The sequence below is a fragment of the Neoarius graeffei genome, chromosome 2 (genome assembly GCF_027579695.1).
Source record: "Neoarius graeffei isolate fNeoGra1 chromosome 2, fNeoGra1.pri, whole genome shotgun sequence".
Taxonomy (NCBI): domain Eukaryota; kingdom Metazoa; phylum Chordata; class Actinopteri; order Siluriformes; family Ariidae; genus Neoarius; species Neoarius graeffei.
This window is the reverse complement of record NC_083570.1, coordinates 127,303,279-127,327,972: the sequence shown is the minus strand read 5'-3', so window position 1 is coordinate 127,327,972 and position 24,694 is coordinate 127,303,279. Positions and strand designations below refer to the sequence as shown.

The 24,694-nt window shown below is 44.6% G+C and overlaps 1 protein-coding gene across 2 annotated transcripts in view; it reads right to left on the bottom strand.

Annotated features, from left to right (window-relative positions):
• Nucleotides 1-15,905: 15,905 nt before the first annotated feature.
• The window catches only part of LOC132882278 (procathepsin L-like), a 64,795-nt gene continuing 56,006 nt past the window's right edge, over nucleotides 15,906-24,694 (bottom strand). For both annotated transcript variants that reach the window (XM_060915574.1, XM_060915573.1), the window contains exons 7-8: nucleotides 17,844-17,949; nucleotides 15,906-16,276 (exon numbers count right to left, since the gene is read on the bottom strand). In XM_060915574.1, coding sequence (XP_060771557.1) covers nucleotides 16,180-16,276; nucleotides 17,844-17,949 — 203 coding nt within the window. In that variant the 3' untranslated portion in view covers nucleotides 15,906-16,179. The remainder of the gene's footprint in view (nucleotides 16,277-17,843; nucleotides 17,950-24,694) is intronic.

Genomic DNA, 24,694 nt, shown 5'->3' with positions numbered 1-24,694 from the left:
AGTTAGCTACGGCTAATACCCTTGTCTTTAGCAACACGTGCTCAGTAGGCCTCACCAGGCCTAACAGACACACTTTAGCTAGGCCATAGGGCCTTTAGCAAACACACATTAGCAACACAAGGCTAATCTAGGCCTCCACCACGTGTAGTTAGCTACATGAGGCTAAACACATGGTCAAGTCCTACACACACACACACTGTTTTAGCTAGCCACAAGCTAGGCCATACACACACACCACACATGTATATACACCTCACTGCTTGTATATATTGATTATCCATTTTTTTTTAATCTTTGTATAATAAATTCATTTATTATCAAAGCTGTGTGTATTCATCTTGTTGGTGAACAACATCTGAAGTCCCCAATCTTCTCAAAGAATTCAAAAAGGGTGCGTATGTTATGTAATATGGTAAGTGATCGTAATAATTTGGAAATATACCATAATTTAGCTGTTTGGTAATTTATTATTAAGCACCAGGATTAATGGTATGATTCACCAAATGATTCACTAAACGATTCATTGAACGATTCACCAAATGATTCACTAAACGATTCATTGAACGATTCACTAAATGATTCACTGAATGAGACTGATTCTATGGTATGATTCAATTCAAACGAGTCAAATTAAACGATTCAATGGGATTGATTCATTTTAATTATTAACCTTCAAAATTTAATGAGACTGATTTAACGAGATTGATCACTTAATTTCAATAATTAACTGATTGCACCCACAGTTGTGTCATCATCGTGCTATCTTTCTTTCTTACAGTGTGAGTAATTTTTCAACCACAAAACGTTAAAGTATACTTTAGGACTTATTTTTGTACTTCATAATTGTTTTGGGCATACTTTGCATGGAAGGAAAATTGACGTGGTGATTTGTTTACATGAAAGTAGTATTGTGCTAGCTCGTAGGGGGTAGGGCTTTCCTTAATGTCATGCAAATGAGCACCATTATGTGCCCGCCCTGCACCCAGAGTAGCTGAGATGGAAAACTTTGAGGGCGATTTTCTCCCTTTTCTGTTTTAAGAAGTATACACTTTCAAAAGGCCACACATTCTTCAAATATTGTCAGATCTCCACATAGAAGGCATCATTGGAAAGCTTAGAAACTGTACTTTCTGAATCTGTCAATAACTCAAAATGCCCCCGGGCAGACATGTGTCCCTGGATTCTGTGATCTGCCACATTTGTGTAAGGATTTTAATGACTTCTTCCCTTACGTTCTCTCCATCGTATTCTTTCAGACCATGTAGTTTCAGTAGAGATTTACAGCTGTAAAGTTGACGTTCTTCCACAGCTAATTTCAATGCTTTATTCTCTTCTTTCAAAGTCTGTACTTCGTTTTGCATGTTCTTTAGCTCCTTCCTATTTTCACCCACATCAAATACAAGCTGCTTAACAGTAGCCGATACACTCAATTTCTTTAGAAGTGTCCTGTGTGGTCTTTTCAATAGCTGAAATCTTTCGAAATGTGGCGTCATGCTTGACGGACAACTCATGAGTTGCTGATAGCACGTCCATATTTCTATCATTGTCTTTAGCAACACTCCCTGATTCCACACACTTCATTTTTTTGCAGAGGGGTTTCTCTGGAGTGTCAGGATAAAGGACAGAAGCCAAAGCATTTGTGCTATCAAAAGCTGGGGATAAGTCAAACCATATTCTTGCATCTTCCTCCCCAGAGTCAACAGGGGACTGAGCAGCACTGTCCCAAAGCAGCTTTACAGAATCTGAATGACCCAAGACATGAGCTAATTTTATCCTTAATCTATCCCCAATGAGCAAGCCTGTGGCGATGGTGGCAAGGAAAAACTCCCCCAGACAACACGAGGAAGAAACCAAGAGGAACCAGACCCAAAAGAGAACCCATCCTCATCTGGACAACAACAGACGACAACATGACTATAGCATTAACAGTTAACATGAAGTCAGTTTTGTTGATGTTATAAACTCTTCATTAATGGAAACTTGAGTGCAAAACTGTTCATGACAACCACAGTCCCAAAGTTAGCAAGCCAACTGTAGTCCTCAGCCACAAAAGCATTACTGTAATTGTCCAGAGTGTCTTCCAAGTGTGACTTTCAACTGTCCATATGGGGCCGTCCTCCACAGGAGCGATGTGATGAGACTCCAACCAGACACAGGGCGTCAGGATGGATCAGGCAGGTCTGAGGAGCAGAAGAGGTCAGCGCCTTGATCCCAGGATTGACATGTAACTCAGAGGGACAGATTTTTTTTTGGGGGGGGGGAGAAGAGAGAGAAAACAGGTTGTTAGGTATGCCCAATGTCACCTGAATAAGTAGGTATAGTATACATTGAGCTGAGTACAAGCAGGGACTCTGGCAAAACTAACTATGACAGCATAACTAAAAGGGGAGAGCCAGAACGTAACACAGGCATGAGGGAGCCCTGGGACATAAAGCAGCCAGGCACTACACCATCTCTGGCCAGAAGGAAATCATCTGTGCTCTCCTGGACTGTTTTGAGAGAACTGACTAGGACATGTTTAGGGAGGCTGCAACCAATGGCGACTGCACTAACCTAGAGGAGTGCACAGCATCAGTGACCAGTTACATCAACAAGTGCATTGATGATGTTAGTATCTCTAAGACCATCACTACTTGCCCCAACCAGAAGCTGTGGATTATTGTAGAGGTGCATGCACTACCGAGGACCTGAGATGCTGCCTTCAGAGCAGGTGACAGAGCAGCCCTGAGAGCAGCTAGGACCAACCTGTCTCAGGCCATCAGAGCAGCAAAGCGTGCACACGCCTAGAGAATCCACAGCTACTTTCATGACAGTGGCAACACACAGCACATGTGGCAGGGCATCCAGACCATCACAAATTACAGGACAACACCATCTGCCTGTGACAGTGATGCCTCCCTTCCAGATGTGCTGAACAGCTTTTATGTATGATTTGAAGCACAGAATGGCATGGCAGCAAGGAAGATCACCCCTCCTCCCAATGACCAGGTGCTGTGTCTGACCACAGCCCACGTGAGGAAAACTCTACGCAGTTCACTCTGCTTACTCACGACTGTGCAGCAACTCATAGCTCGAACCACATTTTGCTGATGACACAACTGTGGTGGGTGGTCTCGTCAGTAAAAACGATGAGTCAGCATACAGAGAGGCGGTGCAACGGCTATCAGACTGGTGCAGAGTCAACAACCTGTCTCAGAACGTGGACATAAAAGAGATGGTTGCTGACTTCAGAAGAACATGAAGTGACCACTCTCCATTGACGGCTCACTCGTGCAGAATGTCAAGAGCACCAAATTCCTCAGTGTTCATCTGACAGAGAACCTCACCTGGTTCCTCAACACCAGCTCCATAGTCAAGAAACCCCAGCAGTGCTTCTACTTCCTACAGAGGCTGACGAAAACCCATCTCCCATCACCTGTCCTCACTGTATTCTACAGAGGGACTACTGAGAGCATTCTGAGCAGCTGCATCATGGTCTGGTTTGGGAATTGCACCATCTTGGATCTCAGGATCCTACAGCGGATGGTGAGGACAGCTGAGAAGCTCATTGGAGTCTCTCTTTCCTCTATCGCGGACATTTCCGCCACATGCTGCATCTGGAAAGCCACCAGCATCATGGCTGACCCCACACACAATCTCTTCACCTGGAAAAAAGGTGTCGAAAAAGGTCTGGAAAAAGGTACCGAGGCATTCGGGCCTTCACAGCCAGACTCTGTAAGAGTTTCTTCAAATATGACAGACTCCTCAACTCTGAGGGACTGGACTGATTCTTATGGACTGTGAACACACCACTCACACTGCACATCTGCAGTGAACTCACATTTGCACCATGAACAATATTGCACTGTTGCTTACAGTGGTTACAATGTCTCACACACATTTTGATTACTTTATTTGGGAGGACTAATACTTATTAAAAAAAGCAACAGAGCACCCAAATATTTACAAAGAGCATCTTGTGACTCCCACATCAATACAAATACTGTGCTGGTGTACAACCACATATAGATGTTAAGTATATTAAGGATACACTGCAAAAACTAACCATCCTAATAGAAGGAAAAACATAATAAATTTGAGAACATTTAGACGATAATCAAGTGAAATAATCTGCCAGTGCAGTAAGATACTGTAATTACACTTGGTAAGACATCTTAGAATAAGTTGGTTGCAATCTAGAACTAGGTTTAATAATCTCAAAATTGGTGTCTTGTTTTCTTCTAATAATAAATGCTAGATCATTTCAACTATTTTGAAGATATTTTCACTTGCTAAGATATCATTTTTTGCAGTGTACAGGTGACATCGCCTTCTCCATATATGCAAACTGCCTATAATTGCTGACACAGAGGAATCTTTTGCTAACTGCTTTGAGTTCTTCTTGTTTAGGCCAGCTATTTGCAGCCCTCTAATGCCGCTTTTCCACTACAAACGCGGCTGAGTCGGGCTGAGCCGTGCCGTGCTGAGTCGAGCTGAGTGGGGCTGTTGGAGTTGCATTTCGACTACAACCGCGCTGAACCATGCTGGCTGGAAGTGGGTGGACACATTGGGTGGAGTTAGCGAAAGTGGGTGGACGTCACGTGATGTCGTTAAGCAGCGCAAACAGTGACAGTGACCTTTTAAGCGGTAGTCTCACGACCCGGATAGTAAACAATAAACATGGAGGACATGGAGTCGTTAGTGTTGCTGGTCTTGGTTCTGTGGCATGTTGTCACCGACAACGCCAACAGATACTGGCAAGAGCGTATAGATGAAGCGAGGCGCATAAGGCTTCATAATTCTCGTAATTCGTAATTCTCCTTCTTCCGGGTTTGCGGTGTTTACAGATCCCAGCGTGCTCGCGGGGCGTGTGTGGGCATGTGAGGACACTCCTCCTCACCAATCAGTGCACAGGGGAGTGTCTGCTCACGCCCCCAGCCTCACTTGGCACGGTTTGGCTCGCTTCAGCCCCACTCCAAAACGGTGCGAGTTTTAGGGGCTAAGCAGGGCTGAAGCGAGCCGAGTCGTGCTGTTTTTTGGTAGTCGAAACGCGAGCCGTGTCGGGCTGAAGTGAGCTGAAGCGAGCTGAAGTGAGCTGAAAAAGGGTAGTGGAAAAGGGCCATAACACAGTCTATGGACATGTCCAAGGTGACCATAAATGAGACCCACCAGATTTGTACTATAGCCACTTACTCTAAGAGCATCCACTAATGGCTGGTATTTTATCATTTTCTCAGAAAAACAAGTCCATATATGCATAAAAACAGCATCCCACTTCCAAAATCACAATAGGTTTTTAAAATCTCATTAACAACAACTATGTCGGGAGTCTTTTATAACATTTTTCAGAGCAACATTGTTCATCAAATTTGAAAACCAGCTCAATTGTATTTTTCTATTTGTGTGTATTACAGATTGTCCATATACTTTCCGTAGCTCTGTCGCAGTTATATTAACAATGCGATCATGACGAGCGATGTACAGGCCTTTAAATGCTGGACAACCATTCATTATATGCGCGGTTGTTTCTATTGTTTTATCATTGTGCAATAGGCAGCATGGTTTATGACACCTCGGAAACCACAAAGAGAGGTTATACTGAGCTGGAAGGGCTTGCAGTCTAGCTTTGGTGACAAATTTTAGAATGCCTTCGTTGACAGCTGGATTATGCAGTGCTACATGAGAAGCAGTGTGATCGGCGCACTGAAGGCACGCGAGTTTGCCTTGAAGATGCAAGTTCACCCAGGGAGCACGTTGTTGTGAGTGAAAATACTGGAGAATCTCATACCTGCACGCCAGGCCGTTAAGCTTTTTACTGATTCCATCATGATGTAGAGTTGCCTCCGCATGCACATTTAAGTCCAGGATTAGCTCCTCACTGACGTTCACCTGAGCTCTACTTGTATGTATCCAGCTCAACTCTATGTTGTTACGACTGCACAGGTCATTCAAATCCGGCCAATCCGAGCACACCCCAAATCCACTGGCACGAGTATCCAATTTTCCGTTAGGTTTCTTCTTGAAGCCAAGGAAACTTGGTTGTCCGCAGGGGGCAGGGGAGATCTTGCATTTCCCTAAGTCTAGCAGCAGTGAGCCCTGGGCCATTTCCCCAACTGTCACATCATTTATTTAGCATGCGCAACAGGTGACTTATCCGAGTAGCTGTGTAGATCCACTTGATGTTTGGAACCCCAAGGTCCCCCTCTGATTTTTTCAGAAAGAGGATGCTCCTGGTCGTGTGTGTTTAGGTTCAGCCATTTCCTCACCAGTTCCATGGTCTTACTGTTCAGTTCATTCAACATTTTTTTAGTAATGTGAACGTTGGCGAATAGATGTTGAATTTTGGAAAGAGCTATCTCCCGAATTACCTGAAGTTTCATGCAGATTGGCAGAGGGCATTGATCTATCTGGTCTAATCTTGCAAAGTATTCCTTGCAGATCACTTCCAGCTGTTCCTGCCATTCGCCAGTTACATTAAACTTATGCCCCAAGTAGCTGTATGTTTTGTGTCTTGCATAGACTTGAATCTCGTTCCCAGCAATAGTAAATGAGGGAGGGTGGTCATACTTTGCCCTATACCACCTGTTGCCACCGCTGCGCTGTTCATAGAACACTGCACATTTGCTGGTCTTGACCTCAAGCCCAGACCATTGTGCACGCACGCACACACATTTATTCCATTTTCATAAACTACTGCAGTTCCTTATGCCATCAGACTCCTCAACTCAGACTGATTCTCATGGACTGTTGAGCACACCACTCACACTGCAATCTCTGAACAGTGGACAATATTGCACTATTACCTTACAATGTTTACAATATCTCTCGCACACACAAAGTTTACATTTATTTATTTCCTTTCATATATTACCTCAATATGCACACTCAATTCTGCACCTTATGCTGCTTGTGTCTGCACTTTGTGTCATTTATTGTTCATTTATTGTTTGTCTATTGTGTCATTACTGTTTGCAGTGTTGCACTCATTGCACTCTTCCACTTTATATTGTTGTGTAGATTTGTAGGCCTGTGAGGTTTAATGTAGCACCATGGTCCTGGAGAAACAGTTTCATTTTAACTTTGTACTGTACCTACCATGTATGGTTTAAATGACAAATAAAAAGACACTGATCACCCTGTTTAAGTCAGAATCAACCAGATCCATCAGAATCTCACTCATTAATCTCAGAACTGATCCAAGCCATCTGATCAGAGCCAATATGGCCTGTCACAGTTTCACTCATTAAGGTCATGGCCAGGTGGGGCTGCCAGAGAGAGAGCCCAAATTTTCCCCAAATTATCTTCCCTTACTCCCCAGGGTTCTAAAGGCATTCTATTATATAATGGTTTTATAAATACACATAATTAAGTAATAAATAATCTTAGACAAGTTTTCACAACTTTGAAGCATTAGTGTGTTGCATTACTGTATTGGGGGGCCTATCTAAAATAAGGGCCAAACAGTTGGCAAAGTACTGTTCAATCTCAGCAATTATAAGGAGTATGTTTATTTGGAAAAGAAGATGTTTTCTATGTCCTTGAATTTGTAAAATCCATAACCATGTGCTGTATTGTCTTAATCTGTCGGATCATTCATAAAACTTGATTCCTAAATGAAATTTAACTTGTAATGCAGGATCAAATAAAGTATATATAAAATGTGTGTTCTCCCCGTTTGTCTCAGTCTGTCAGATATGTTTTGAGGGCAGAGATGTGAAAGAATTCATTATCTGTCTCCAGAACCATCCAGAGCACATGTTATCTTCAACAATAATCAGGAACATGTGATTCATAAAGAAATCATTAACAGAATTTCTCACTCAAGTTCCACCCTACAAAACCATCACAAACACTCATGATTAGGAATCTTAACTCATACTTTTGCTTTAGTTGCATAAAATTCAACATAATTGCTGTTTTCAAATTCATCATGACTCTGGACTCGTGGATTCTGACTCCAATCCTCAACATGTGTAGAGCTTGTTGTTTAGAGTTTCCTCAGATTAGGCAGTGTTCCCTTTGACTACTTTACAGTGCTGTTTCAGTCTGTGCTGCTTTTACTAGATAATGTCACATGAAGTATTTATCTACTGTTTTTTTTTGCTGAATTGATCAAGCTATAACCTGACATCTTGCATTTAGTAAACACTGTTCATGTTCCTTCTGTCAGGATCAGGGTTCGTATGGTCATGGAAAACCTGGAAAAGTTATGGAATGTGATTTATGTTGTTTTCCAGGACTGGAACACTCCTGGAATTCCATACTTATGGAATTTATCCGCCTTCCTTTGTGAACAGACAATGTGATTTAAAATTGGTTATTGTATATTGTAAACAACTTATAAGACAATCGTGCGTGTTGATTTGATTTCGGCCAGTGCGGAGATCATTACTGATCCGCTTTTTCCCCCTCTCCGGCCACTGTTCATATCACGTGTGACGTGTGTTGCCTAGATGCAATGTAAACTTCCCTCAGTCTTTAGATCAGATCGCGTGGCTTCAGTGGCAGCTGCTGGTTTTTAAAACAGGGGAAGCCCATTTTATGCATTCATCGTAAAACCTGTAGGCCAGATATCAAAGCATAGAAAGGTGTGCCCCATTAGCATAGTGAACTAGACAACCCCACCTAGTGGCAGAAAGTATTTTTGCTTGTACATTGCATGTTATAGTCTGGCTTGCCAGGCTAGTGCCTCATATCCTTAATCAAAAATATCAAACATCCAAAAATCACTGGCTTTTCAACGAAGAGCCTTGAACATCATACCCTGATATGCAACACAGAGTCTTTAACACAACACCCAGCTGTGCAACACATCCTTGAACATCTTCTGCAACACAGTCTGGAAATTCATAACCAGGTAGGCTATGCAACACACAGAACCTTGAATATTATACCCAGGTATAACCTATAACACAGAGCCCACCATTCTCTTAACATTACTGAACAATATACACACACTTCAGATTCATGAACATTATATGATGAACACTATTTATACACAAATTCTGCCCTCCGCTCCTTTTCCAGAAAATGGTCTGTGACCCTGTCATACCAGCTGGTTGTGCTTTCCAGAGACTTCACCAATTTCTTCTCAATGGCCAGCAGAACAAGACTACTTAAACAGTGTTGGCCCATTGTATTTCGAGTGAAAGACTTCACTCTTTTTAAACAAGAGAAGCTACGCTCTACTCCAGCTGATGTGGCGCTAATAGTTGCAACCAAAGACAGCAGCTTGTATAACTGGGGCATTGAACTGTCCAGCTCCATGTCTTTGAAAAACAACAGAGAATCACTCAGCTTGCCCAGAGTGCCCTGCAAGTCAGTGTTTTTGTACCAAACCTGCAGCTCAGACCGTAGTCTCCCTAAAAAAAAAAATACATTTTCTCAACATTCTGGAATGCTTCCTCTGGAAACACCAGCTTCATTTCATCAAACCTTCCTGGGTTAACCAGTTCAAGGAAGCGCAGACTTTCCAGGTTTGCAAAATGATGAGAAATCTGTTCAATTATGTTATCAAAGATGGCCATATACAAATTTCTGTAATGCTCCTGTGGATCTGACAACGTGGAGCGGCGCTTTCTCAAGGGCACATCTCGAGGGTCTGTTGTCATATTTGCAGCTTTGACATACACAGCTTGAAAAGCCTCCTCTGACCTTTTATCCACTGCAAAAGAAAGCAGGGCCTCTACTCTCTTTTTGCAGAAAAGGACATCCATGGCCTTGGCTTGCACAATGTCAAACACAACATCTGTCTCACAAAAGATGTCATAGTAGGACTGCAGCAGGAAGGCAAACTCAAAGTCCTCTATCCTCATCACATACCCCTTGGCACAGTCAACTGTATCATCATCCATGCTTTTATCAGCAATTAAGCTGTCAAAAACCCTGATCAAAGCATCATAATTTTCAAGCACAGTGCCCACTATGCGGGAACTAAAATTCCACCTAGTAGGTGCATTTCGGGGCAGCCTTGAACATTCTGCAGATTCCAGAAAAGATGTTCTTTTAGTTGATTTCGCAAAGAATGTCGCAAACCCAGACAACGTTGCAAAAAAAACCACTCTTGCTTGAGGTATGCATTTAGCACCCTGGGACAACACCAAGTTCAGTTTATGTGCATAACAATGCACAAACATGGCACTAGGAGCTACTGCCCTGACTCTGGCTTGCAGGCCATTGAGAGATGATGCCATAACTGCAGCCCCATCATATGTTTGTGCCACAAGTTTTTCCTCAAAATTGTAAGCATGCATATTCTGCTGCAAAACCTCAAACACAGACTGAGCATCGCGGCCTTCTGACACATCAAAAAATCCAATAAAACACTCCTGGATTGCACCTGCCCTATCCACATAGCAAACAATGACAGACATTTGGGCATGACAGGATATGTCTGTGGTCTCATCCACCTGCCAAGCAAAAAAGGGAGCAGCCTGCACTTAACTGGTTATCTCGTCAGAAACAGTGGCAGCAAGTGCATTGATCAGGTCATTTTGAATGGTGTGAGACATACCAGTAAACACAGCTGATGACTGAAAACGTGTGGCTAGGACAGAGTCATATTTTGCTAATGTTTCAGTAAATTCTCTAATTCTCCTTGTTGTCTGATTCATGACTCTCATTGTGCCCCCTGAATGACAGTTCCTGACAGCCAAGCAATGAGGTAACATCTATCAAACGTTTCAGGAAGGCCCTGTTTTGAGTGACTATTTCATTATGCCTTGCACACTGTATACGAGCACCTTCATCAATGGCATGTTCCACCCTGACCCTCCCCAGATAGCTAAGTCTTGCACATGAAGTGACATGCTCATTGCTCATTTCATGCCTTTTGCAAGCCCTTTTGAAATTCACCAGGTCCCCAAACCCATCTTTTGACCAAACTAAATTTCCCTGAGAGGGCTTCATCAAAAGACATAGCCAACAGTACATTTTATTAGTCACAGGAGACCCAGTCAACCAGTTCACATTTTCATACCAAGACACCTGAAAAGACCTGTTATGACCTGCTGATTTTTGAATGAGATTAAGCTTGGGCTTTGGTCTGCCTTGCTCTTTAATTCTCACTTTCTCCTCATATGGCAGAGTGTCAAAACATTTTGACAAAAGCATGTCCACGACGTTTGCCATTATAGCAGATAGATACCAGCTGTTAGCAGCTAGCACTGCAGATCCCAATAAGGCTCAAGCTAGCCTACAACCACGTTGATTGAACTACAAATGAAATAAACGAGTGAATTCACGAATGATCAAACTGATAGAATGGATGAAAGTTAATGGAGCACAACAAGTAATATTTACATTTATTTACAGAGTAATGTACAGAGACATCAATGAGAAGAAACGTTTATATGAAAAGAAATTCAGACAACAGTTTGGCACACGACTACACTTTCTCAACATCCGCTAGGGACTGACTGATCATGTTTACCGTGTTCCTTGCCGACGCCGAAGTACAGTGACCACCCTCCTCATGTATTTCAAACACCACCTCCAATACTCCTTTATCAGCCTGGCTTCTTGGCCCTCCCATGTCCCGTTTACCCCCAGAGATACCCGGCTTCCCTGGAAGTGACGATTTTGTCGATTTTAACCAATAACAACTAGCCGAAATTGGCTGTTCAGAGCCGTCTCGTAGACTGCAATGGATACCCGGCTGCCAGTCCATAGAGCCCATTGAAATAAGAAAGGTTACAGCCTGGCAGCAAAGGTGATTCTCATAGCGAACTGAAAGTTCGTCAGACATCACTCAAATAAGTTATAGGATGACATAGGGATAGTTATGAACATAAATACAATCTTGGGCATATATTATGTTATGCAAGTTATTGTTTTAATGAGAATTCAACGTCGTAGACGCCGCAGTTTGGGGAGAGAATTTTAGGGGAAGTTCGGCTTCCCTTGTTGTCTCTGAGAAATCGCCCCTGCATGGCTTGTACTATGCCAAGAGACAAAATACACAATGCCAGGGAAATGTACATTTAATAATGTCTCACTTCATGCCAAAAAATACAAATTGTGGTTGGAGAGGGTAGAGGACCCTGGAAGAGCCAAATGTGTCTTGTGCAGTAAAATATTCGACATAGCTAACATGGGAGAAGCAGCTCTTACTAGCCATGCCAAAGGCACTAAGCACCAAGCTGTAGTCGCTGCCCACCAAGCAAACTCAATCACCAGTTTTTTTCAACCTCACACGACGACACCCACGACGACATCTACCTGCATTACTGCCACTTCGTCTTTGAGACAAGGAACACTTTCAAGTGCTGTGACTAGAAATGACTCGCTTACTGCGAAGATATTCTGTGCGCTAAAGGTAATCAAAGCTCACTACTCCTTCAAGTCGTGTGAGGATACAGCCCAGTTGTTCCAGGCCATGTTTCCCGATAGTCAGATAGCCACAAGATTTGCATGCGATGAACGCAAGTGTGCATATCTCTGCACATTTGGACTAGCTCCCTACTTTAAGGGTCTGACGTTAAGCCACCTCTCAGAGCAAAGTTATGTTGTTCGATGAAAGTTTGAATCATTATTTGCAGTTGAAGCAAATGGATGTGCACGTCAGGTTTTGGGACGGGCCTGAGGTGAAAACGACGTACATTAGCTCAGAATTTTTGGGCCACTCGACAGCGAAAGATGTTGCTGAAAAATTAAATCTCATGCTTTCCGAGACCGGAATCCTCAACCTTGTCCAGATCTCAATGGACGGCCCTAACATGAACTGGAGAGTCTTCCAAACCCTGCAGAAGCAAGTGGAGATGGATGCGGGCAAGTCTCTCATCAACATTGGCTCGTGTGGATTGCACATCCTGCATAACGCGTTCAGGGATGGATGCAAATCCAGTGGATGGGACATTGAACACGCACTTTCAAGCCTGTACTGGCTTTTTCATGACAGTCCAGCCCGACACGAGGATTTTGTGACCGCAACTGGGTGTGATTCAAACATGCTGAAATTCTGCAAGCACCGGTGGGTCGAGAATGTGAACGTTGCAGAGAGAGGATTGCGACTATGGCCGCACGTCAGCACATATGTTGACATGGTGGGAAAAGGCGAGCTGCCCAATCCAAAAGTGAAATCATTTGATGAAGTGAAGAGCCGTTGTGCAGACCCTCTGTTCACTGTCAAAGTGGCAATATTCATCAGCATTGCAAGAGAGCTTGACCCCTTCTTGGTCATGTATCAAACAGACAAGCCTATGCTGCCCTTCCTCTGTGAAGATATGACTAAACTGATTAAAGGTAAGATTTATTTAAATAAATATTTATTTATTTACAGTCTGTTAAAGCACGTTGAGTTGCATGTTTGTATGAATTGTGCTATACAAATACAATTATGATATAAACACAATATTGCAATTGAACCAATCATTTTACACTCCTTATCTATTTTATGGTCAAGTGAAAGCCTACAGAATTATGTAGCCTATCCTATATGTTTCAGCTTACAACTAGGTAAAAATTGGCGTGATCGAGTATATATTTTGACAATGCACCAAACACTGTTCCTCATTCATCACAAACACCAGTCTGCTATGATGCTGCTTGTATACTGTTCTCTGGGCATAATCCAGGCTTCTAACTAAAATGAGTTAATTATTAAGGACTTCTGAATATGATTTGCTATGCAAAATAAAACTAAAATATACATTGTGTTGCTTTAAATCTTTTGCAGGGCTGATGGGACGATTTGTGGTGGGCACACACCTGCAGGAGGCATCATCCCCACTCAAGCTTCTGGAAGTGCCTTATCAGGACATCACTCTACACAAAGATGCTTCACAAATTGACATTGGATTTGCCGCAGACACCAGCCTGAAACAACTCCGATCCTCGAAAAAGGTTTCAGAGAGGCAGGCTCTTGAGGTGCGACTGGACAGAAAGAGACTCTTGATTAGCCTGCTGGACAAGTTGCTGAAAAAGGCTTCATTGCAGTACACATTAGTGAGAAACATGCAGTGTCTTGACCCCACACACATGGCTAGATCCAAAGAGCAATGTGTTAGACAAAGGACAAGAATGCTACATACACTTGTTGAATGTACTGTAAACACATAGACGAGGCAGTGTGTGATGATACCCTCAGGGAGTTTAGGGAGGTATGTGATAAGGCTAGCTGTCAGGCCAATTTCCGTGATTTTGACCGCAAAGTGGATCAAGTGGACACCCTTCTCTTTGAGACAGTGGGGACAAAACCATCCTTTTCCACAGTCTGGATCGTGATGAAACTTGTACTGGTCCTGTCACATGGACAGGCCAGTGTAGAGAGGGGATTCTCTATTAACAAAGAAGTAATAGTGGAGAATCAGAAGGAATTGTCAGTGGTGGCCCAGAGGCTCATTGTTGACCATGTCCAATCTGGGGGGGGGGTGACGAAGGTAAAGATCACAAAAGAACTGCTGCAATCAGCAGCAGGAGCTAGGCAGAAGTATCATGCCTATCTGGATGAGCAGAAAAGAGTGCCTGAAAAGCAAGCAGTTGATCTCAAGAGGAAGGCCCTCAGTGATGAGCTCCATGATTTGAAAAAGAAGAGGGCTACAATTGAGGCTGATATCTGTGCCCTAGAAACATCAGCAGACAAATATGCTGAGAAAGCAGAGAAAACGGGCAACTTCACGTTCATCTCAAAATCCAACAGCTTTAGACGTACGATAAAAGAAAAGAAAGCATTGCTGGTGACAGTTGAAAGACAAATAGATGAAAAGTTGGCAGAAATGAAAAAATGAATTGTGAATTGTGGGTAGTATCACTCACAAATTGGTTGATGCACTTTGATGTAAAGTTTGCACATTGATGTACTGTTACCTTGTATTTGTTTCTGTATGTTGAAATGGTCTTTCCGTCTTCAATCCAGACTAGTGTTACACAGTTTGAAACAGTGCATTTGAGGCTGCTGATTCATGCTTATGTCAGTGGTGGTTTAAATAAATGTTTGTTTTGTATAATCCTACAATCTGTCATTATGCGTATTCTTATGTCATTTCACAGTGATAATTTTTGTGTAGTTTAATGAATTTCATACATAGTATGCTGCCCTTGCACTGCATTCCAATCTGCAAAACTAGACAGCTAGCTAACAGTTGAATGATGGCACATTTGCATGCATATTTATTCTTTATAATTCTTTCGCTGTAAAAAGACAAATTATGTCCCAGGCTCCAGTGTTGAAAATTTCCAGTGCCTGAAATCATGGCTTATGCAGACCTTGCAGTTGCACATTTAGTCCACAATGTGGCAGTATTTACTATACAAATAACAGTCACAATGAACATAATGCATGACTTCTACGGAAGGTAGAATTAATACAAACATTGACATTTTAGAGGTTATGTGTAGTCATGGAAACTTGTAGCCAACTCATGGAAGAGTCATGGAAATTTGTTGGTTAAAATGTGTACGAACCCTGCAGGATGCAGGCACTTACGAAGGCAGGCGCAGGGGAGAGTGGGAGAAGCAAACAGCTGACTGAGCCAAATCAGGAAGCAGGAATCGTAGTCTAGGTAATGGGCTGGGGTCGGTCGATCGGCAAGCAGGATAATGTGAGCAAGACAGAGAAACGCGGTCGGGAAAAATGTAAACAAAGGTCAAAACACTGGAAGTTAGACAGAAAATAAACGGCTCGGTACAGTTAGGTGAATAGACACTAAACGATACTTCACGATGTGAGTGTGTGAGAGCTGAGCGTAAATAGGGGAGGTGATTACAGGGGAATGAGAGACAGGTGCAATTAGTAATCAGGTGACAGAGGGCGTCGTGACTCTTGGGTGTTGTAGTTCAGAGCAGCCATGTTTGGATGCTGTTTCAGGCTTGTGCTCTCAATGCTGTTACTGACACCTTCATGTTTGTTGATCAATAAGTCATAAGACAAATAATACATTTATAATAATGATTGTTTATTTTAAAGCTTGGTTAAGGTGCATGTTTAAAACGGATTGATTGAACCAAAATGCTTACAATCATTTTAAAATCAGAGAATGATAAATGCTTTGGTGAAATGTGAGTTTTAATCTTGACAAACAATAAAAGTACACAATACAAGTGCACATACAAATAGGCCTTTTTTCCTTCTGTAAAAAAACAAAACAAAAAACTACTGCTTAGCTCACCAGCAGAAGACACAACACAAAACTCACTGTAATTAAAGAAGTTTATCAAAGAGAGCATGATGCAAGAAAAATAGAAGTAAATTGGAGGATGAGTTCAGACAATTGGGAAAATGGCAAAGTTGGCAATTCCACACTGATTCCTGTTTCTCGCCATCCGGATATAACCCTTCTCTCCCCATGCAGTACCCCAACTGAGAGAGAGACAGACAGACAGACAGACAGACAGAGCTATTAGATTACTGTGGCAGGGGGGCGTGGCCAAGCAGCAGTCTGTGAATGGAGGGCGGGGTCGGGGAAGGTAAGTGGCTAAGTCATTACACCTGGTGTCAATGTGTGTGTGTGTGTTTGTTTGTTGCAGGGATGGAGTATAAAAGGAGGGGGAGAGCAGAGAAGAGTCGCCCCCGACCAGAACATGTGTGACTGAGAGAAGCTGAAAAGCTAATGAAAATAATTAAAATAAAGTGTCTGTGTGAACCCCAACTCTCGCCTGCCGTGCTTCTGTGCTCTACCCATGTCAGGGATTACTACAGTGGTGCCGAAACCCGGGAGGACACCACGGGTGCGACGGGCTGGCTGGGGAGGAGCCAGCCGCCGGCTTCGTGGCAGGGGAACAGGGTGGAGAGGGGGACAAGAGACAGGAGAGAGAGAGGGAAAAGAGAAGCGAGGGGAGACACCTTGTCTGCCTGCCGTCGGAGCTGCCTCCAGATGGTCCTCCGCCAGCTCGATGGCTCATTCCAGTGATGCCGGGCGGTGACACTGGACCCATTCCGCCATTCCTTCTGGAAGTTGAGAGATAAACTGCTCCAGTGCCACCAGATCGATGATCTTGTCGGCGTCGCGGTCTTCCACCCTCAGCCACTGCCGGCAGGCGTCCCGGAGTTGCTAGCCGAATGCAAACGGCCGGCCGACCTCTTCCAGTGCCAGTGTCCGGAAGCGCTGATGTTGCTCCGGGGAGCGGCCGAGCTGCTGCAGAATGGCTTTCTTTAGGTCAGCATAGACCAGTCGGCTGTCAGCAGGGAGCTGCTGCGCTGCGCCTCGCCAGTCAGGAGCGGGAGAAGGCGCGCCACGCGCTGCTCCTGCGGTCACCCCCACGCCTCAGCTGCTTGCTCAAAGAGAGCGAGGGACGCTTCCGGATCGTCCTGCGGTCCCATCTTCATAAGGGTGGCGGCAGCGGTGGCCGATGGCCCTGCTGACATGAGCAGGTGCCAGAACGCCTGGCGAGCTTCCTGCTGGGCCAGCATCAAGGCTTCGAAGCGCTGCTGCTGCTCCTTCCGGAGGGTGATCAGCGCTTGATGCTGGTTCTGCTGGGCAGTAGTGAGGGCAAGGATGAGCTCTTCGAATGGGGAGGACTCCATGGGGTGGTTCCCTTCTGTGCTCCCGGGTTTTGGCACCACTGTAGTAATCCCTGACGTGGGTGGAGCACAGAAGCACGGCAGGCGAGAGTTGGGGTTCACACAGACACTTTATTTTACTTATTTTCATTAGCTTTTCAGCTTCTCTCAGTCACACATGTTCTGGTCAGGGGTGACTCTTCTCTGCTCTCCCCCTCCTTTTATACTCCATCCCTGCAACAAACAAACAAACACACACACACACACACATTGACACCAGGTGTAATGACTTAGCCACTTACCTTCCCTGACCCCGCCCTCCATTCACAGACTGCTGCTTGGCCACGCCCCTGCTGCCACAAAATCATCCAGTTTTTTTTTCACATGAAGACATTTCCAAAATTAAGTGTGTGTGTGTGTGTCTAACCTGTTTTTGACCAGCCAGTAATCCTGTCCTCCGTCAGTTCCATATCCAACCACCAAAACAGCGTGATTCACTGTCCGAGAGTCACACTGGGGATCTGTATAAATCCCTACACACACAACCAAAAACTAAGAGCTAAAACTACAAAATGATGACTAAACAGTAGCATAGATACACATGAACTCCTCCTTTTATAGGAGCTCAATACTTTTGTCCGAATTGAACAGTCAGTTTTATTTGTGATATTTTACGGATTTGTCTTCAAATCATTTTCTTTCAAGTCATTAATAAAAAGCAGGTTTCTCATGTAAAGGTAAACCTATGTACAATTTATGAATTTTTTTCATATTCAGCATGATAAAGTGCATTGTGTGTTTGTGTGTGCATCTGAGTGTGTGTGTGTATGTGTGTGTCTGAGCATGTGTGTGTGTGTGCGTGTGTGTGTGTGCATGCATGTGTCTGAGTATGTATGTCTGAGTGTGTCTGTGTGTGTGCGAGCACGTGCCTGAGTGTGTGTGTGTGTGTGTGTGTGTGCATCTGAGTGTGTGTGTGCATGTGTGTGTGTGAGCGTGTGTGTGTGGGTGCGTGCATGTGTCTGAGTATGTATGTCTGAGCGTGTCTGTGTGTGTGCGAGCGCGTGGCTGAGTGCGTGCGAGCGCGTGCCTGAGTGTGTGTGTGTGTGTGTCTGAGTATATATGTCTGAGTGTGTGTGTGTGTGTGTCTGAGTATGTATGTCTGAGTGTGTGTGTGTCTGTGTGTGCGTGCGTCTGAGTGTGTGTGTGTGTTTGTCTGAGTATGTATGTCTGAGTGTGTGTGTGTGTCTGAGTATATATGTCTGAGTGTGTGTGTGTATGTATGTCTGAGTGTGTGTGTGTGTGTGTGTGTATGTCTGAGTGTGTGTGTGTGTGTGTGTCTGAGTATGTATGTCTGAGTGTGTGTGTGTCTGTGTGTGCGTGCGTCTGAGTGTGTGTGTGTGTGTGTGTGTGTGTGTGTGTGTGTGTGTGTGTGTGTCTGAGTATGTATGTCTGAGTGTGTGTGTGTGTCTGAGTATATATGTCTGAGTGTGTGTGTGTCTATGTGTGTCTGAGTGTGGGTGTGTGTCTGAGTATGTATGTCTGTGTGTGCGTGCGTCTGAGTGTGTGTGTGTGTGTGTGTGTGTGTGTGTGTGTGTGTGTGTCTGAGTATGTATGTCTGAGTGTGTGTGTGTGTCTGAGTATGTATGTCTGAGTGTGTGTGTGTGTCTGAGTATATATGTCTGAGTGTGTGTGTGTATGTATGTCTGAGTGTGTGTGTGTTTGTGTGTGTATGTCTGAGTGTGTGTGTGTGTGTGTGTGTGTCTGAGTATGTATGTCTGAGTGTGTGTGTGTCTGTGTGTGCGTGCGTCTGAGTGTGTGTGTGTGTGTGTGTGTGTGTGTGTGTGTGTGTGTATGTCTGAGTATGTATGTCTGAGTGTGTGTGTGTGTCTGAGTATATATGTCTGAGTGTGTGTGTGTCTATGTGTGTCTGAGTGTGGGTGTGTGTCTGAGTATGTATGTCTGTGTGTGCGTGCGTCTGAGTGTGTGTGTGTGTGTGTGTGTGTGTGTATGTCTGAGTGTGTGTGTGTGTCTGAGTATGTATGTCTGAGTGTTTGTGTGTGTCTGAGTATGTATGTATGTATGTATGTATGTATGTATGTATGTATGTATGTATGTCTGTGTGTGTGTGTGTGTGTGTGTGTCTGTGTGTGCGGGTGTGTCTGAGTATGTATGTCTGAGTGTGTGTGTGTGTGTGTGTGTGTGTGTGTGTGTCTGAGTATGTATGTGTGTGTGTGTGTGTGTGTGTGTGTGTGTGTGTGTCTGAGTATGTATGTCTGAGTGTGTGCGTATGTCTGAGTATGTATGTCTGAGTGTGTGTGTGTGTCTGAGTATGTATGTCTGAGTGTGCGTGTGTGTCTGAGTATGTATGTCTGAGTGTGCGTGTGTGTCTGTGTGTGCGTGCGTCTGAGTGTGTGTGTGTGTGTGTGTGTATGTCTGAGTATGTATGTCTGAGTGTGTGTGTGTCTGAGTATATATGTCTGAGTGTGTGTGTGTGTGTGTGTGTGTGTCTGAGTATGTATGTCTGAGTGTGTGTGTGTCTGTGTGTGCGTGCGTCTTAGTGTGTGTGTGTGTGTGTGTGTGTGTGTGTGTATGTCTGAGTATGTATGTCTGAGTGTGTGTGTGTGTCTGAGTATATATGTCTGAGTGTGTGTGTGTATGTGTGTGCGTGCGTCTGAGTGTGTGTGTGTGTGTGTGTGTGTGTGTATGTCTGAGTGTGTGTGTGTGTGTGTGTCTGAGTATGTATGTCTGAGTGTGTGTGTGTCTGTGTGTGCGTGCGTCTGAGTGTGTGTGTGTGTGTGTGTGTGTGTGTGTGTGTGTGTGTGTGTGTGTGTATGTCTGAGTATGTATGTCTGAGTGTGTGTGTGTGTCTGAGTATATATGTCTGAGTGTGTGTGTGTATGTGTGTCTGAGTGTGCGTGTGTGTCTGAGTATGTATGTCTGAGTGTGTGTGTGTCTGTGTGTGCGTGCGTCTGAGTGTGTGTGTGTGTGTGTGTGTGTGTGTGTGTGTGTGTGTGTGTGTGTGTGTGTGTCTGAGTATGTATGTCTGAGTGTGTGTGTGTCTGAGTATGTATGTATGTATGTATGTATGTATCTATGTCTGAGTGTGTGTGTGTGTGTGTGTGTGTGTGTCTGAGTATGTATGTCTGAGTGTGTGCGTATGTCTGAGTATGTATGTCTGAGTGTTTGTGTGTGTCTGAGTATGTATGTCTGAGTGTGCGTGTGTGTCTGAGTATGTATGTCTGAGTGTGCGTGTGTGTCTGAGTGTGTATGTCTGAGTGTGTGTGTATGTCTGAGTATGTATGTCTGAGTGTGTGCGTATGTCTGAGTATGTATGTCTGAGTGTGCGTGTGTGTCTGAGTGTGTGTGTGTGTCTGAGTGTGTATGTCTGAGTGTGTGTGTGTGTGTCTGAGTATGTATGTCTGAGTGTGTGTGTGTGTGTCTGAGTATGTATGTCTGAGTGTGTGTGTATGTCTGAGTATGTATGTCTGAGTGTGTGCGTATGTCTGAGTATGTATGTCTGAGTGTGCGTGTGTGTCTGAGTGTGTGTGTGTGTGCGTGTGTCTGAGTATGTATGTCCGAGTGTGTGTGTGTGTCTGAGTATGTATGTCTGAGTGTGTGTGTGTGTGTGTCTGAGTATGTATGTCTGAGTGTGTGTGTGGTGTGTGTGTGTGTCTGAGTATGTATGTCTGAGTGTGTGTGTGTGTGTGTGTGTGTGTGTGTGTATGTCTGACTATGTATGTCTGAGTGTGTGTGTATGTCTGAGTATGTATGTCTGAGTGTGTTAAAAAGGGCCACTTTCCTTTTAAGACACTGTACCTTTAAGGCATGGACTAAGCGGCAGCGCGAGTTAATAGTGCTAGTTCATAGCGCGAGGAGAGAGCAAAAACTGCAGCGCGGCTCGAAGATGCAACTAGGACTTTAAGTTTATAGTCAATTTGTGTTCTATCATTTTGTTTGTTCCTCCACGAAGTGTGCGTCTCTAAAGTAAGCAATGCTGCCTAGTTGAGTTGAGTAATAGTTAAAATATTTCGACGCCAATTCGTGCTGAATGTGTAAGTGATTGTCGGTTTGGGTGTGCCGTTATGGTTTGAATCTTTAATGTGGTAACGTATGCCTGAACGATAATTCATCGAGTGAATCCACCAAGTTGTACCAGTTGTTGTTATGTACATTGGCAATTAGTAAGAACAGACGAAGTGCCTTTATGTTTCAGTAAAGATAAAGTGGTATTATGTTTAATATAGATGCAATCCCTTTGTTACAGTGCTGTATTTAGCCCAAGTCAGTCAGTTATGTATTGTATCAGTGTTTATGCAGTTAAGGTGATTTAGTGGACATCCATAACATAATTACTGATTATTTCTTTATTGTATATTTGTTTCTTGCAGACCACACACACACACCACCACAGACAAACAGACAGTATACAAATACCAGTGACATTGCAATTGTATGGGAAGATTAAAGGACATTTATTTGAAAGAAAGTTGGATCCCTTTATGTTGAACTCCATATTAAGAGTCCTGATCGACTCTCAACAGCGTCTGAACAATCCAAACCAGCTTACATTAATACCCATCAACAATTTTGGTCCTTCGAGCCGGATAAAGCAGATAGCTGTTTGAAGATGGAATATCCTGAGTCACAACCCAACTCCAGATCTGCATCACCAGCAAGCCAAATCGAGCCAGTAAACCATCCCATTCTTCCTCAAGCCAGAGAACTGATGCAGAACTACATGGGTGACACAGAGAAGAACCGCCCGTTGTCTAAGATACACACCACGCGTCAGCAAACCCACGAAACCCACATCACTCTGAGTAATCAGAACAACGCGATGTCTGAGTTAGTTGCTGCCGTACAAGAAGTCAGGCAACAAAATGTCACTCTCCAGCAACAGTTTGAGGACCTCATGAGTGAGCTAAGATCTCCACGCCCTCATGCTACCCCAGTGTTATCACAACCGTCTCTGCTGCCGAAGTCTGAGGTGTACAGCCACCCAACATCCCGCCGGACAGAAGCGCCTGGTTCTGAGTATGAACATTCCTACAATCATCATCTCGACCGCCACTACAGTGTAGCAAGTGACCACACCCCTCTCCAATCCTCACAGCATCCAAGAGAAAGCTACGCTCTCCGTTCTAGCATCACTGGTGGAGACCGGTATGATCAGAGAAGGGAAACACATTCCTTACATACATACTACGGCACAAGAGGCAATGGCGCTTTCGCCACAGAACCCGGTTACCCCTTCTCTCGTTCTCGTCGTATGGATATGTCGCCTACACGTGAGAGCACATACAGAGGGCCCAAAGCAACTATACCGTGCATGACTTCACCTGACTCAAGACAGTTTTCCAGGATGAAGACGGCACTGGAGAATCTTCTGCCAGATGACGCCACAGAGAGATATAAATACCAGATCCTCACTGACCACCTCAAATGTGAGGAGGCCCTTCTCGTGGCAGATTCATATCTTAACTCCAGGCACCCATACACAGATACTATGCTGGCTCTCACCAAGATGTATGGGCAACCACACAAACTGGCCCTACAGCGGATATCAGAGATGATGGATGGCCCAAGTATCCGTACTGGTGATGTGAAGTCCTTCAGCATGTTCGCTCTACAAGTACGCTCCCTAGTAGGCATGCTGGAACAGCTGGGGAGAGGAGGCGATGTAGAACTACTATGTGGTTCCCATGTGTCAAGGCTACTAAGTAAGCTACCTTATGACCTTACCTACAGTTTTAAGAGGTACATCCATCCCAGGAGAGTGGAAATCCCTACCCTGGTCGACTTCGCTGAGTGGCTTGAATATGAGCTCGAAATCCAAGATGACAACGGGAAGCCCCGTGGTAAGAATGAAGAGCCCTATAACAGGAAGAGAGATCAGAAGCGAGAGTCCAACCACGGTAATAAGACCACGACTGTTCTCCTGGGTACGGAATCCACCTCCAAGCCCAGTACATCGGTAGCGTCCTCGGCAGTTGAGCCTTCAGCCAGTAAAGCCACCAAGGAGCAGAAGGGAAAGGCCTACTGTCCATATTGTGACAATGACAAACACTTTCTTAATAGCTGCGCTAACTTCAAGCAACTTAGCAAAGAACAGAAGGTGTCATGGATAAAGGGCAATAACCGGTGTTGGCGTTGTGGCCGTGGCCACCAAGCTGCTAAATGCACTCTGAAGGCGCCCTGCAAGACGTGCAACAGGAGACATCTGCTTGTTCTGCATGAGGTTAACGATAGAGCAGAGCATGAGGCTCAACCCCCAGCAGAAGTCCGAGCAGAGAGCTGCCTCGCAAATACGGTTAACAAAGTTTTGTATGTCGACCGCCCCACATATGACTGTAAGGTGCTACTGAAGATCAGTAAAGTCATCATTAGGAACGGGAACCAATCCATGGAGGCTTACGCTGTCCTAGATGATGGTTCGGAGAGGACGATTCTCCTCCATTCTGCAGTACAGAAACTAGGCCTTGTAGGCAAACCAGAGAAGTTGGCCCTCCGCACAGTCAGACAGGAGCTACAGGTCCTCCATGGGGCGGCCATATCGTTCACTATATCCCCAGCTTCAGAGCCCAAGAAGAGGTATGAGATACAGAACGCATTCTCTGCTGAGCAGCTAGGACTAGCTGAACACACCCATCCTGTGAGCACCCTCCAGCAAAGATACAAGCACCTGGCTGGGCTGCCCCTCCAGTCCTTGAATCAAGTACACCCCATGTTATTGATTGGCTCTGACTACACTCACCTTATCACGCCGATAGAGCCCGTACGACTAGGCCCTCCAGGTGGACCTGCCGCCGTGAGGACACGCTTAGGATGGACGTTGCAAGGACCAGCACAAGACATCAACCTCAGTCATGGAGCACCACAGTGCCTCTTCACAACAGCAGCTTCTACACCTGATCTGTTCTCATGTGTTGAGAAACTGTGGCAGTTAGACGTGATTCCTTATCGCAACGAGAAGGTGGTCGTTAGGTCACGTCAAGATCAAGAAGCCATGACTCTGCTCCAAGAGCAGACCGAGAGAGTGGATATCTGTGGTGTGAAACGGTACGCCACACCCCTCCTCAGAGTTAAGAACATGCCCCGATTACATGCCTCACCAGAGGCTGTGCTGCCGCACCTGAAGGGTATCGAGCGCCGGTTGGCAAAATCTCCGGAGCAAGCTGCAGCATACCAAGCAGAGATTCACAAGCTAGAGGAAACAGGATATGCTGTAAAGCTGGAGCCACATCAGATTGAAGGCACCGAGGAGGCATGGTATATACC